This window comes from Hoplias malabaricus, chromosome 15 (assembly GCF_029633855.1).
Source record: "Hoplias malabaricus isolate fHopMal1 chromosome 15, fHopMal1.hap1, whole genome shotgun sequence".
NCBI lineage: Eukaryota > Metazoa > Chordata > Actinopteri > Characiformes > Erythrinidae > Hoplias > Hoplias malabaricus.
The window spans coordinates 36,013,915-36,030,535 of NC_089814.1; the positions used below are offsets into that span (position 1 = coordinate 36,013,915).

The window sequence follows — 16,621 nt, forward strand, 5'->3', positions numbered from 1 at the left end:
AGAGGGAGGAGGCACGGGGGTTCAAGTCTTAATTATCCCCTCGTAATTCGAACCCTGTACACACAGCAGTAATCTTGCATCTATCCCAACTTTTTTGAGTAGGTTAAAAAGAATGATATTCAGCTTATATTCACAAAACACAAAGGTTGTTCTTCAGAAACATTGGTAAAATTTCTTTGTAATTTTCTCAGTTTAGTAAAAGTTTAAGTGTTTTCTTATCTTAATCTTAATTATACATTTTACAAACAGAAATAATTGTTGAATATTCTATCATTGTAAAAATAAGAAATGTTTGAGCTGATACTTAAGTAAATTTGCATTTCTTTCAGCTGGAATTATAGATGGATAAACATACAGGTAGGCTACATGCACAACAGCAACCAAATTATTGTGCTCCATAATTAGTATCAAACTATTGTCAAATGTTATGGTTTAAATAAATAAATAAACATATTGTATATGTATATATATAAAAGAATGACATTATAGTAAAACCTTTGCAAACAAATTACACAAATGCTTATGGTAAAATCAATTCTCATTTCAGCACAGCTGTATCACCTCAAGTTTGTTTTGAAGTATGTCATTCATTCATTATCTGTAACCCTTATCCAGTTCAGGGTCGCGGTGAGTCCAGAGCCTACCTGGAATCATTGGGCACAAGGCAGGAATACACCCTGGAGGGGGCGCCAGTCCTTCACAGGGCAACACAGACACACACATTCAGATTTAGAGACACTTTTGAGTCGCCTATCTACCTACCAACGTGTGTTTTTTGGACTGTGGGAGGAAACCGTAGCATCCGAAGGAAACCCACGCAGACACGGGGAGAACACACCAACTCCTCACAGACAGTCACCCGGAGTGGGAATCGAACCCACAACCTCCAGGCCCCTGGAGGTGTGTGACTGCAACACTATCTGCTGTGCCACCGTGCCGCCCCTTTTTGAAGTATGTATATAATATTATAATATCTTGCCACAGTTAAAATCAAGCACAAGTTCACATTCTCAGATTTTGTTCTAGCAGTTTCTCTTTTTTTTTTTAAACTACTAAATTCTACTATATGGCCAAATGCCTGTAGACACCTACTCAAATTATTTCACATTAAATCATTAGTATTAGAAAGGAATTAGCTTTCCTTTGCAGCAGTATCAGTCTCTAAATTTCTGGTACCTTTTTTAATTTTTTTGTAGTTTTTTTTCATACCTCTTAACACATTTGTCACAGTTAGAAAAATGCAGACACTCCAAGCACAATACAAGAAGATCACCAGTGAAAAAGATTACACTGTCACAACAGTTTTCTTTTACACAGTAGAGGTTTATTATTGCTATAATATAAATGTGAAGTTATTACTTACGAATTAATTATATTGAAAGGGAAAAGACAGTCAACAATCTGGAACTTTTTTGTCAACAGTTTTTATTTTATATTTTTTAGGAAGTGAATTATAAAAATATTTCTCTCATAACACTAACAAAACAGCAAAATGTTGCTTGATTTTGTGAACAATATTCAACATAAACTCTATTTAGCACATGTAGGACAGTATGTGCGAACATGAGAATGGGCTTTGCAGATGTATTTCTCACATGTGCAGCACACAGCTTTTGTCTTGCAGTCCTTCTTCCAGGGGCAGAACTGGCACCTTTTTCTTTTGAGTGACCCAGCTGCAGACTCAGGTGGATCAGGACAAGATGCAACTCCCTGAACAGCTTCCTCAATGGCTGCAGAGGCTTCTGTGCAGGGCAGGTGCTCCCTTCTCTCAATACACGGGGTGACAAGAGCTTTTCCCAACTGCTCAAGGAACATCCTTATCTTGTTTTTCTTCCCTGACATCCAGGTTGGGTTGATCTCCTGCCATCAAAAGCCCTATGTCGCCATGCAGGTCAATCTCATCCATTTTTTTCCAGTTTTCTCCATATTTCCGGAAACCCTCCAAATTTGTGTTTTCCAGGATGATTTTTTTCGATGGCTGGTGTGATGAACAGGAGAAAGGTGGATAAAATGTCCTGGACATGGGCAGCCGAATACCTTGTTGGCCCTGGAGTCATCCTTATGATGTTTGATGCTGCTGTTCTTCCCTGGTTGCTGTCTGAATTTGATGAGGACCATGCAATTTTGCCATTCTTTGACAAAAAAGTCTCTCTGTCAGCATGAGGGATTTCCTCTTCTTCTTCATCTGAAGATGCATCATCCTCTGGGTTGCATTCCTCCCCATCTTCCTCTTCAGATACATCTTCATCCTCTTGTTCCTCCAGAGCTCTTGAAAATATCTCATCCAGGACCTGTGGGGACTGAAATGTCTATTCATGGCTTCAGCAAGCAACCAACTGGGGTACTTTGATTCAGGGTCCCATCAAAGAAACTCTGACCTAAGAACTGATCATGTGTTATTAGGCCGGAGTTTCTTTTATGTGTGTGTGTGTGTGTGTATTAGAGAGAGTTTGTGTGTGGCCTTTGAACTTTTTTCTGGTGTTTAAATGCTTTTATAATTCACAGGTCAAAAATGACCCATAAGACAATCTTTGTACCCTAGTGGTGTACAGCTCACATGGAAACATAAACAAAAACAAAGTATCATTTTTCTAATGAAGGGGTCTCTTTAGGAAAAGTCATAAAATTTCAAGTTGGAAAAAGATAGTTTAAGGTATTTTTTCTACAGCTAAACATGGTAGTGGGTCACTTTTGACCCGCAAGACAACACAAGGGATAAAGTAGCTAAATAATTTTCCCCTGACCTTTTTAATGTCTGTGTTATGATGTGCTGTCTGTTTTAAAGCAAAATCCCTGAATGGTATGACAATCTTCTAATCCTGTGCCTGAAACACAGAATAAAAAAAGATTCAGGTCTATCGTTCTTCTATAACAGCACATATTAATACTTATAAATGTGAACTCATTATGTATATAGGTCCATTAATATCCAGTGACAAGGTCCACTGGATGAATATTTTTCACTTCTACATTATCATGAACCAAGATTTTACAGAAAAAATTAACCAAAAGTGTCCCATCTTGCCTACTGACCAAACACCATACAAAAAAATCAGTGGAAGACACATATAAAAGAAACATGTAGAACATTGGACTCAAGTTTCTTGCAGTTTGTGTGTGTGTATATATACACACAGATAACATAATTTATTATATACTTTGTCATACATTTACAATCTAATTTATCAAGTACACACTTCATCTAGGCGGCTCATTATGTAGTTAACTTTGTAGTTCAAAAATTGATAGTCCATTGATAGTCCACCAATAGTCCATTTTATTTCTTTTTACAATTTGCTATCTACAATTTACGTTAATTGTTAACAGGTAGGACCAAACAGGACAATAAAGCTGAGTGTCACGCCTTCGTCCTGTCAAGTCTGTTGTCCCCGGTCATGTGCTCCTTTTAGCACATGGCTATGTTTTGTTTATGTCCTTGTCTCCGCCCTCGTTCTGCCTCCTCGTCCGTGTCATGTGTTAACCTGTCCTCCTCGTTATCTGTCCAGGTGTGTCTCGTTTGTGTCAGTATTTAAGCCCTCTTGTTTCACGTCCTGTTTGTCGTACATTTCTCCTTTGTCCGTTGTCATATCAGTCGTGTTATTTAGTTTGTCTGTCTGTCTCTGCAGTTTTACTTTAGTTGTTTCAAATCCAGTTGTTTCGTTTCCTTTCACTGTTTTGCTCCCCAGTCTAGTCTGTCCATGTGTTAGTTTTGTTTCATTTCGTGTTGTGTTGTTTCTACTGTTGCCTGTCGTTGTTTTGTAATATCTTTTGTATAATTAAACTTTATCTGTGCTTTAGCAAGTGCGTCCGCCTCTGTCAGTCCGCCTCATGATCCGTGACACTGAGCAGGGATCATTTGGCTCTTGGACAGTACTGCAGTGAAATTGACATGTTCGAGTGTATAGGCTACTGGAGTTTAGGCTACTGGAGAATAGTCTAGCAACAACGTGTGTACAAGACCAACACTTACCTCAGAACTGACAATCAGATCTTTGTGAAACAAAACATTGTCAGGCATTGAGGCATGTCCAAATGCAAATGCTTCTTGGATGTGATGGTTTAAAAGTCCTGCCTGCTTCTGCAATTTTCACACCAGCTTTGGAAAAAAAATTGAACAGAATGTTCAGAAACTTATTTAATTTTTTTAAATAAGAACATGAAAAGCACAAATTCTAATTATTTAAAGAATATGTTTAGGATATAAAATTGCACAAAACATTTTTCTACTGGGCCTATATTCAGAAAGCAGATGCTGCTTGAAAATAAATACACCATAGGTTAGCCATGTCTGTAGAATGATGCTGGAGAATTTCATTAACAATCGTCCAGTTTGGTCAATAATCTATAAATATGAAGTGCGAGGTATATTTTTTACAGAATTACATTTCTCTTGGAGTTATACTAACACATATAATCTACAAATGTAGACAAGGCCTTTCAGGTTTTCCATCCATCCATCCATTTTCCACTGCTTATCCGGGTCCGGGTCGCATGGGAAGCAGTCCGAGTAAAGAAACCCAGACCTCCCTCTCCCCAGCCACTGCTTCCAGCCCCTCCGGTGTTATACCGAGGCGTTCCCAGGCCAGTTGAGACATGTAGTCTCTCCAGCGTGTTCTTGGTCTGCCCCAGGGCCTCCTCCCGATTGGACATGCCCGGAACACCTCACCAGGAAGGCATCCAGGAGGCATCCGGACCAGATGCCCGACCCACCTCAACTGGCTCCTCTAGACATGGAGGAGCAGTGGCTCCATTCTGAGTCTTTCCTGGATGTCCGTGCTCCTAACCCTGTCTCTAAGGGAGAGTACAGGCACAGTCTGTGCAGAAGACTCATTTCAGCCATTTGTACAAGTGATCTCGTTCTTTTGGTCACTACCCAAAGCCACTTGTGACCATAGGTGAGGGTTGGGACGTAGATTGAACGGTAAATCGAGAGCTTTGCTTTTCTGCTCAGCTCTCTCTTCACAACAGACCGGTACAGAGCCCGCATTACTGCTGACGCTGCACCGATCCGCCTGTCAATCTCCCGCTCCATCTTCCCCTCACTCGTGAACAAGACCCAGAGGTATTTAAACTCCTCCACTTGAGGCAGGATCTCACTTCCAACCTGGAGAGGGCACTCCACCCTTTTCCGGCTGAGTACCATGGACTCAGACTTGGAGGTGCTGATTCTCATCCCTACCACTTCACACTCGGCTGCAAACTGGTCCCGGCTCGATGAAGCCAACAAGACCACATCATCTGCAAAAAGCAAACATGGAATCCTGAGACCACCCAACCGGACACCTTCCGCCACTTGGCTACGCTGAGAAATTCTGTCCATAAAAATTATGAACAGAACCGGTGACAATGGGCAGACCAGACAGAGTCCAACCCCGACTGGAAACCAGTCGGACTTACTGCCAGCCATACGAACAAGACTCCTGCTCTGTTTATACAGGGACTGGAGGGCTCATAGCAATGAGCCCAGTACCCCATACTCCCAGAGCACCCCCCCCCACAGAATATCCCGTGGGACACGGTCAAATGCCTTCTCCAGATCCACAAAACACATGTAGACAAAACACATGTTGAGCAAACTCTCATGCACCCTCCAGGATAGTAAATGAGGGTAAAGGGCTGGTCCTGTGTTCCACGACTGGAGCAGGATTCTGCATTGAAATGTAAAGTGCATTATAAATAGAGTTGGACTCTCCAGTACCCTCGCATAGACCTTACCGGGGAAGCTGAGGAATGTGATCCCCCTATAGTTGGAACACACACCTGATCCCCCTTATTAAAAGGAACTGCCCCCGATGTCCACACAATGTTGAAAAGGCATGTCAGTCAGAACAGCCCCACAACATCCATAGCCTTGAGGAAGCCCTCCCTGGATCACCAACTTAACGTGGTGGAGGGATTTGCATGCCTGCGTGAGCCTAGGAGCTATGTTGTCAGGGTAGGGTCTGGTAGGGTCTCCCAAGGCAAATTGGTCCATAAAGACCAAAATGAAGAAATTAAAAACAGGGACAAAGCTTCCCTCGCCCGGAGTAGGGTTACTGGGGCCTCACCCTGGAGCCAGGGTTGGAGGAGGGGCTCCTTGGCGAGCGCCTGGTGGCCGGACTTTCACTCATGGGGTCCGGCCAGGCTCAGCCCGAAGGAACATATGGGTCCACTCTCCCATGGACCCACCACCTGTGGGAGAGGTAGTAATCTGGGTCTGGTGCATTGTGGATCGGGTGGCAGCCAAGGTCGTGGGCCCTGGCGTTCTGATCCTCGGTTATTGAAACTGGCTTTTGGAACATGGAACGTAACCTCTCTGGTGGGAAAAGAGCCTGAGCTGGTGTGCGAGGTTGAGAGGTACCGGCTAGATATAGTTGGCCTCACCTCGACACACAGTATGGGCTCTGGAACCAATCTCCTTGAGAGGGGCTGGATGATCTTTCACTCTGGAGTTGCCCAGGGTGAGATGCGTAAGGCAGGAGTGGGCTTACTCATAGCCCCCTGGCTTAGCGCCTGTACGTTGGGGTTTACCCCAGTGGATGAGAGGGTAATTTCCCTGCGCCTTCGGGTTGGGCAAAGGGCTCTGACGGTTGTTTGTGCTTATGCTTATGAGTCCCAGGCCTTGGGGACCCTAGGGAGTGGTGCTGGAGAGTACTCATTCTGGGGACTCCATTGTTCTGCTGGGGGACTTCAATGCTCACGTGGGTAATGACAGTGAGACCTGGAGGGGCGTGATTGGGAGGAACTGATCTGAACCCGAGTGGTGTTCAGTTATTGGATTTTTGTGCTCGTTACAGTTTGTCCATTACGAACACCATGTTCGAGCATAAGGGTGTGCACAAGTACACCTGGCATCAGGATACCCTACGCCGCATTTCGATGATCGACTTTATAGTCTGATCACCACCTCGTGGTGAGCTGGATCAGATGGCGGGGGAGGATGCCGGACAGACCTGGCATGCCTAAATGTGTGCTGAGGGTTTGCTGGGAACGTTTGGCAGAGAGATCTTCAACTCCCACATCCGGCAGAGCTTCGACTGCATCCCGGGGGAGGCCGGTGACATTGAGTCCGAATGGGCCATGTTCCGGACCTCCATTGTTGAGGTGGCTCAATGGAGCTGTGGCTGCAAGGTTGTCGGTGCCTGTCGGATTGGCAATCCCCGCACTCGGAGGTGGACACCCAGGGTGAGGGAGGCTGTCAAGCTGAAGAAAGAGTCCTATCGAGCCTGTTTGGCCCGGGGGACTCCGGAGGTAGCTGACAGGTACCGAAGAGCCAAGCGGCTCGTGGCTTCAGCTGTCACTGAGGCAAAAACGGTCAGGTGTGGGAGGAGTTCGTTGAGGACATGGAAAACGACTTTCAGTCGGCTCCGAGAAGTTTCTGGCAAATCGTCAGGCGACTCAGGAGGAGAAAACGGTTTTCCACCAACACTGTATATGGTGGGGGTGGGGAGTTGTTGACCTCGACTGGGGACGTCGTTAGGCAGTGGAAGGAATACTTCAAGGATCTTCTCAATCCCACCAGCACATCTTCCACAGAGGTAGTAGAGGCCTTTCAGGTTTTCCGTTTTTAACAAATAGCCGTTTTTAACATCTTCATGGTGACCTGAGTACAAATTGCTGCTCCGTCCTTATATCACTGCATATGAAGATTAGCTGAAACAACGTAATATTCTTTAAAGCGAACAAGCAGCAAAAAAAATGCTAGCCACTCTGACCTATATATATTTAACATGAAATAAAGAAATAATCCAAACTGTTACTGATGTGACTGGTTATGATCTCTTAAAATGGGGAAATTATGTATTAATTAAGAGCAATTGCTAAATGATTCATATGTTTATTTGCATCTATTTTAGAGTTAGATGGGGTTCTCCAAGAAAAAAAAATATTATATATATAAACTTAGCACAAAAAATAGGAAAATTTGTGTATAATTTGTAGATTATTTCTTTGTTGTAACAGTGCTTCTTGGCAATAAATCTTATACAGTTTGAAAGCCTGTTAATTTCCCTTTTAAATGAAATTCTGCAACTAGCGGCAATCCCATATCTCCACAGTCTGGGACCAAACCCTATCCTCCAAGATGACTACGTCCAGAATTTGGGCATAGAGAGGATGGAATGGCCTGCCATCAAACAGCAGTGTGTGACCAGGCTGGTGACTAGCAAGAGGAGGAGATGCTAAGCTGTTGTGGCTGTGTGTGGTCCTTCCACACGCTACTGAGGCTCCTGTTTGTTAAATTAATACATTGTAAAATTGCCAGTAAGTCTTGTATCTTCAGTCATACAGACCACCAATGAGTCAATAACCTGTTTGGCATAAAAGGGTTTCCAGACTTTCCAACGGTATATGACTTAATGCCAAAAAGTAATGTTACAAGAAAGAAATATTTACCAAACACAAATTTCCTTACTTTTTGTTTATATACATACACACACACACACACATACGCACACACGCACACACACACCACGACCCCCTGCAATGGACAACCGGAAAAGATGATGATGATATATATATATATACCTTCTGGGTAGTCAGCAAATAGTGTCAACAAATCATGGTTTTCCAGTACACAAACTTCACACAACGTTGCAGTACATATTGTGGTATTTCTTGGAATTTTGTACATCAAACCGACCTACAAAACATACACAGTATGATTAATATACCAACAATCCATACCTTTTCTAAACCACTTTCTGATTACAAATTAAAATGGAAAGCAATGTAAACAGAATAAATTTCGTTGTCATGTTATAAAAAATAATATAAATGTAAGCCCTAAATTATTAATACACATGCCAAATTGTGATTTACCAAATATTTACTTCTGGCTTCTGACAAAAGACAGTAAAATATTTGTCTTAATGATATAAATGCAAAACTTTTTTGCATTTCTATGAAAAATAATTACGATAAAAAATGGCAAAACCTATAGGTGATCACATCAGGATGGAAAACGTCTTTGCCATCACTCTGATCATTTATTCCCTCCCGAGACCCATGGGATTCAGGTCTGGGCCACCACAGAATGCTGACGTTGGTGACATTGTTTTCTACAAACCCAAGTTGAGATGTTGTGATAAAACATAAATGGAAATATATTTATATATGATTTGCAAATCCTTTTCAACATATTTTCAATTGAATACACTAAAAAGACTAGAAATGTAATGTTCAAATGGATAAATGGTTGTTGGTTTTTTTTGCAAATATTCACTCATTTTGAATTTGAGGCCTGCAACACATTCCAAAAAAGTTGGGAAAGGGGCATGTTACAACTGTGTTACATCACCTTTCCTTTTAACAACACTCAATAAGCATTTGGGAACTGAGGACACTAATTTTTGAAGCTTTGTAGGTGGAATTTTCCCATTCTTGCTTGATGTACAACTTCAGTTTCTCAACGGGTCAGGGTCTCCGTTGTCCTATTTTGCGCTTCATAATGCACCACACATTTTCAATGGGTGACAGGTCTACACTGCAGGCAGGCCAATCTAGTTCCCGCAATCTTTTACTACGAAGCCACCCTGTTGTAAGACGTGCCGAATGTGGCTTGGCATTGTCTTGTTGAAATAAGCAGGGATGTCCCTAAAATAGACGTTGCTTGGATGGCAGCATATGTTGCTCCAAAAGCTATATGTTCCTTTCAGCCTTAATGGTGCCCTCACATCAAATCAAATCAAATTTATTTATATAGCGCCTTTTTACAACTGACATTGTCACAAAGCTGCTTCACATAATGTGCAAGTTACCCATGCCATGGCCACTAACACAACCGCACACCGTCAGAGATGCTGGCTTTTGAATTATGCACTGATAACAATCCAGACAGTCCTTTTCTCTTTGGCCCAGAGGACACCACGTCCATGATTTCCAAAAACAATTTGAAATATGGACTCATCAGACCACAGAACACTTTCACTTTACGTCAGTTCATCTCAGATGAGCTCAGGCACAGAGAAGCTGGCAGCATGTCTGAGTGTTGTTGATATATGGCTTTTGAACATTAAATATCTTGTCTTTGTAGTGTATTCAATTGAATAAAGGTTGAAAAGGATTTGCAAATCATTGTATTCTGTTTTTATTTGTGTTTTACACAACGTCCCAATTGCAATGGAATTGGGGTTGTACTAACAATTTTTGGACCACTTTGGCTTTATATCATGAATCATTGTCATCTTGTTAGGTCCAATGCTGCTCAAGAAGACTGCATGATATTTTCTCAAGAATCTAAACTTCACCCCATTTTCTCTCTCTTTTTTCTGTTTGAAAATGCGGGGGAACTGACTCCAAATAAAGTTAAAAATTAGTTACATTCCTGTGTCTAAACAACTCAATTTCATCTCATCTAACCATAGAACTGATGACTAAAAAACCTTCTTTGTCCAGGTGAACTTTTGAAAAGGCTAGGCTGGTTTGCATGCATGTTTCAGAGGATGGAGTTCTCAGAGTCAGAGGCCAGAGTGCAGCTGGAGAACCTTACTAAGTCATTTGGTTTTATCCATTACTCGCAGAACTAACGCACCAGTAGTAATAGCTAAAATGTTTGTCTTAAGCCAGCCATACATGCTGAAATTTCACTTGTTTTTAAGCCCTTTTGCAACAGAATCAGGCTGAATTTAATTTTTCTCTATCATTGTTTGACATGGAATGTGAGGTAGAAACTGATGTCTAACTAAATAACACAAAACAAAGCTACTCAGATCAAACGTGGGAATTTTGCAGCGTTACAGTGACAACTGTCTTTAAAGCAATGATTCTCAAACTTTTTTCATCATTTCCCACCTCAGACAAAGGGGAATTTCAGCGCCCCACCTGTACCATATCACCCCAAACAAATGGTGATAAAATACACGTGCAAGTTTACAATTTTCTAATTTATTTAAGTAACATCAATTTCTATCTCTGAATCAGTAGCTTAACATTATAACACCAGATACATCACTAACATCAATGTTCAAAAATACAGAAAATTGGCCTACTAACTAAATTGTGCTTAATTTTCTCACTTTTCAATCTGTGCAAATGGGTGTAGGTGGGGGCATAATTGCTGAGTCAAAGACCACCCCATACCCAAAATATTAGACAGCTATAAGCTGATTCCTATGTAGATAAGACTGTACTGCATTTATAATGATGTGGAACAGCATTTGATTAACATTAACCTTAGGGAGTGAAGCTGTGTCCCAAACAACACACTATTGAACTTTATATACTACACTACAGAAACTACTACTTCTAAGGGAGGTATATATATTTTTTCATACTATTCAGTGCAGCAGTGTGCATTTGAGGCACAGCAAGAGACTAACATTAATTTGCTGCACGTTTAGAGCACTTTCTCAAAACCTGAAGACAGCTAATATTAACTTTAACAAACTCTAAGATCCTCCTCTGTTACCCTAACAGGTATATACAAGCCACTGTCATAACTGTAATTCTTTTTGTTGTCTGTTGTTCTCTCATTACTGACATCAAGACCAGAGCTGGTAAACACTAACTTTATAAACCAGACTCTGACAGTGAATCGGAGGCCAGTGAAGTTGATTATTAGAGCAAGCTTTATATTTGAACAGCTGCCTTAACGAAGGCTGAAAGGAAACCCACCTTGTCTGAGTCACAGCCAAAACACATTAACCTCTGTGGATCATTTTAAAAATACAAAAACAAGCATATTGTGGTTCCAGTTATGCTTTTTTATTGAGTAAGCTTTACTGGCAAAACAGAAAGTCATTAGTAAAAACAGGCATAAAGAAAAAGCTAATTTCTTCAGATTCCTTGCACCGCACACTTTGAGAAATGCTGCTTTAAAGTTTTGGTGATATGAGTGACTGATAAGTGTTCTAAAAATGCTGTATATTTACTTATATTTACAGAAGAATTAAATTTTATTGCAGTATTCAAAACATTATTCATGTTGGCAACAACCCATTCAAAAGACCTTTTACATACATACCTCACCAATTAAGAAGCCAGGTAACAATGTTGCAATGCAATCAGTTTTATCTCTTCCAAATACCTTCCAAAAAAACAAAATAACAAGCCTTTTATCTACCATAATACATACTAATAGTACTATATTTCAAGTTTAATGTTTATTATTTGTTTATATAATCTTGCTAAAATAATGCTCATATTCAAATGACAAGTAACAAAACCACATAATGTGTTTTAAACATATCTTCATTTGGCCTCGCTCAATGTAATATAAATTTTGATTAATTTCTCCAGCCCTGGACAAAATATGTCCAGGATTAAAAGTCTGGGTTTTAAATTTCAAGGATAAAGCACTCTTAAATCCATCTTCTGTTTCTTTCAGTAATTCACACTTTAAAATAAACAAACATCTGTCTTATTATTTTCTGATATATTCACACAAACAAATGTAGTATATCTTCTTTAACTGTCCCATTGTTAAAATCATAATGAATTACACAGCAAATCGGGCACTGTTAAATAGTGTTAACACTAAATTTTAACACTCACAATCATAACTCGGTGTTCTTTTAACACTGGCAAATTTGCTTTACAAATTTCTAATTCTAAATTTGTCAAAAATAATGGTAAGAAAAAGAAAAGAAATAACGTACTTTTTCCAATATATTTTTGTAACGGAAACGTGACACTTCTGACTGCAAGGCCAATGGAAGGTCATCAAACAGCCCACCAGCATTATAACCTTTCTGGTGTATCCAGAAATAATGATAAGATGTCTGCACCAAGGTTTGAACATCTTCTGGTAAGTCCATACTTTTCTTTCATCAAGGGAAAAAACCTAATTGGTAAAAATGTCCTCTTAATGAATTATGAGAACACAGATCATGTATGTACATATATACAAACCATGTAACTGCATATCGTTTCCATTCTATAGTAGAATCTTCCTCTTCGTCTGTCCAAATTACTAATAATTGAGCTCAAACCAGTCATAATAGCTCCAAGGAAGGCAACCAGTCCAATCACCATTACAACAGATGCAACAACGGTTTCACTACCATTCATTGCATGTATTTCTCCATATCTATAAAATATAATAACAAATTAAACAGCAGTCGCTGGAAAGTACAGGAATTGGATTTGTACTGGCTACATTGATGTTTGAAAACTTAAACCTTGTGTAATCCAAGACTTATGTAATATCATCATTACAACAGAGTAAACTGATTACCTGATGGATGAAAATGCATGGCTTTTTATTTATAATAATAATAATAATAATAATAATGATAAATAAATAAATTGGCACCAATTATATGATGTAAATATAAGGTCTAATTATATTTTAAGGGGCTTAAATGTGTAATATATTAGTTTCAGACACTCTTCATAAAACGATAAACAAATCCTGTTTTGTTAATTAATTAGATTTTTATGTACTTTTGAAATTTACGCTATAATCTGATCTATGAATCATATGGCCTACAAGACTGTATAGAAGATGATATGTAGACCAGCGACTCTGCGCAGAACCAATCAGAATAAATCAAAACACACGGGCTGTGCAGAGAAAGGCGTTAGAACCGTTTCTCCTGTTTAAGGCTGATTTCACAGGGTTTCGCTCGTTTTAAATTAAGGTCAGGTATTCCTGATTTTTAAAAATGATTATTATTTAAATGTTTCTGTATGGTGTATGAAGGACATAACATTAAATGAAATTGTAGCCATACATTGGGGGGAAATAAGATTATCTTAGGTTATCTTTAAATGTTAGGTTATCTTTAAATGTTAACCTGAAGGTTATCTTTAAATGTTACTCTGCTACATTAAATAACCCTAACCCATGTAGTGCTAGTCATAGGAATAATTTCATTCTAATCGCAGTTCCATTACAACACATTTCACATGTGAAGGATTTGAATTAGAAACTGGTGATTAAAATGTTTTTAAAACACTCACTGTAATATTAATGATACTTGTCTCTTTCAGACACTAACGAAAGACATGGCACAGTTTGGTAAGCTGTTTTAAGGAATTAGGCTATTTGGCAAGTTCTAATATGGTCCATAGACTTGTTCATTGTTTCAACTTCATTTAACCTCGCAGATCGTAACCAACTAATTCAATCTCACTGTTCATTTATTTATTATTATAGGACAAGCTGCCCAGGACATGAACGAACACCAGGGAAACCAGAAATTCCCTTCTTTTCTGGGGTTTCCCTTTAAGAAGAAACCAGGAGATGTAAGCTCGTTCTCATCATGGCAAAACAGTTGTATGATATTTTGCAATGTGGACTTCTACACAAAGATCAATCATAACATTAAAATAAACTCCTTGATTCTACACTCATTTTCCATTTGAACAATTATGCTTACTAGTACTTTACCTAAAACCTGCTCTGTGGTGATAATGTAGGGGTCCTGACCATTAAGTGACAAGGTGAAATGGAGGTAACAAAGTATTCAGAACAACAGGTGGCCTGCTGTCTATATTGTAGAACTACATACTGCACCTGTATATTAAGTGGAGCTGATAAAATGGACAGTGAATGTAGAAACAAGGACATTTTCCAACATTAATTGAAACTGATCTCTTGTATTTTCCTGTGTCTAATCTCTTGACCTAATAAATAAAAGCAGAACATCTTTCTTGTGTCTCAGTATTCCGATGAGATGCCGTTCACGGAAACTTCCCTTTTTAAAACAACACTATATATTGAGATATTCCTCTTCTGCTTCGTTATTCTTTACGGGGTTCTTCATCTGCCCTGTTGGGAGAGGGTAAGTAGTCACAAACCTCATTTCAGTAAAACCATTCATTTTGTAACAATGGTTTGTTGGGCTGTGTATTTGTCAGTCTGAGTGTCCTAGGTAATTACATTAGCATTAGGAGCTCAGGAGTGTAGACTGACTCCTGCATTTATGTGTGTAGGCTGCACAAACTGTTTCTAACAATATTACACTAAAATAAGGCACATCTAAAATAGAAAGTTTACAGAAAATGTGCAAACACAATAAAAGTCTTAAATTTTACTGCAGTGAAGTATTCCAAGTCTGAGATCCATTTTGCTGGTTCATTAATTAAGAAATTACAGACAACTGCTGTATAGCAATGACATGAAAAACTGAAGTGCAAACTGCTGACAGTGAAAATGTATTATTATCATTATTTTAATCATTATTATTATTTGCAAATGAACATGTTTTGATCTGAAAACACATCTTTTTCATTTAGATTTATAACAAGTGGAAGAACTCTCCAGAAGAAGAGAACACGAGTGTTGAAGAAGTGAAGAAGTGAATGAGAACGATATGAAGGAGGAAGAATGAATGGAAACACCGCTTTAAATGTTATTATTGTTATTTAAAAATAGATCTTTAAATGCTTCTTTCATGAGGTCCTAGATAACATCATCAGCAAAGTACCAGAGAGGAAAGGCCTGTTTTATCAGAAATCTGCATTAATCTGTTTTCTGCTTGGTTCATTCCAAAAAATGCTGGTGTGCACCTTGCCCCCCGTAATAACCTTATCATCCAGTGGTTAATAACTACTTCATTATTTTAAATCAAGTGTTAATTTAACAAATCTATACGATCAAGGAGAGCATCGGGAAACAAACTTTACAGTGTGTGCAGAATTATTAGACAAGTATTTTGATCACATCATCCTTTTTCTACATGTTGTCCTACTCATGTACAGCTGCTGTATATGCTTAAAAGCCAACTACCAATGAAGTAAATCAGGTGATGTGCATCTATGTAATGAGAAGGAATCCTCAATATCTACCAGGTTTGTACAGTGAGTGTTTTAAAAACATTTTAAACACCAGTTTCTAATTCAAATCCTTCACATATGAAATGTGTTGTAATGGAACTGCGATTAAAACGAAATTATTTATTGAATTGATTTATTATTTATTTATTTATGCTTTATGAAGAGCCGAGCCAAAAGAGCCAGCTCCCCAAAAAGAGCCGAAATTCCCATCACTACAACCCAGTCATTTTTTTCTTACACAAGGCGCAGATGGTTTCTTTTGCTTCTTGCTGCTTCAGCTCTTGCAGAAGCCACTGTTTTCTCTCAGCCACCTTGGGGACTGTATCCAAGACCTTTACTTCTCTTCAAATAGCGTTTTTCACTGAACTCATCCTCATTCGCTTACACCTGTCCGTAAATAGTAGGTTCTTGGAGCCGAGCTCATTTGACATGTCCTCCACCTGTTTTGCCCTGTGATTTGCCTGTTTAAGCCTCAGTCTCTATCTGTCCCTCCTGTTGTAGCTTCACCTTTCTGAGCTCCTTAATATCCGTTTTAAGATTCTGGACCGCCTTCTTTAATCTGCCGTGCTCCTCTTTTTCTGGAAATATGTAGTTCTGTCTGGCCATTCCTTCCGGTGACATCTCGGTAATCTTCTCTATCTGCGCCTCCCTTTTTTATGTTCTGCCCCTAATATCTCCTTCTCTCTGTCCAGAAATTCAATCCTCATGTACAACCGATCTCTGCCCTTGTACAGTTCATAATTCCGGGTTCGTTCTTGATTTCTTTCCTTTTCTGCCTTAATATCTCCCTCCCATTGCACATGTCCTCCAGAATCCTCCCCCATGCACCCCTCACTTCCTCCTCATCACAACCAATCTCACAGATCTGTGGATGCAAGTAATCAATGTCGTTGCAAACATGATCCATTTTAAATCCAAGAAA

General features: G+C 39.5%; 1 protein-coding gene across 1 annotated transcript; it reads right to left on the reverse strand.

Annotated features, from left to right (window-relative positions):
• Positions 1–2,236: 2,236 nt before the first annotated feature.
• LOC136668082 (cyclic nucleotide-gated channel alpha-2-like) lies at positions 2,237–14,744 on the reverse strand. The gene is made up of 9 exons (XM_066645325.1): positions 14,722–14,744; positions 12,829–13,006; positions 12,576–12,740; positions 12,163–12,313; positions 11,942–11,991; positions 8,506–8,620; positions 3,971–4,096; positions 2,745–2,825; positions 2,237–2,291 (listed from the first exon to the last, which is right to left on the reverse strand). Exons 1-7 carry the CDS (start codon positions 14,742–14,744, stop codon positions 4,011–4,013), a joined length of 768 nt encoding a protein of 255 aa, XP_066501422.1. The 3' UTR covers positions 2,237–2,291; positions 2,745–2,825; positions 3,971–4,010.
• Positions 14,745–16,621: the final 1,877 nt, after the last annotated feature.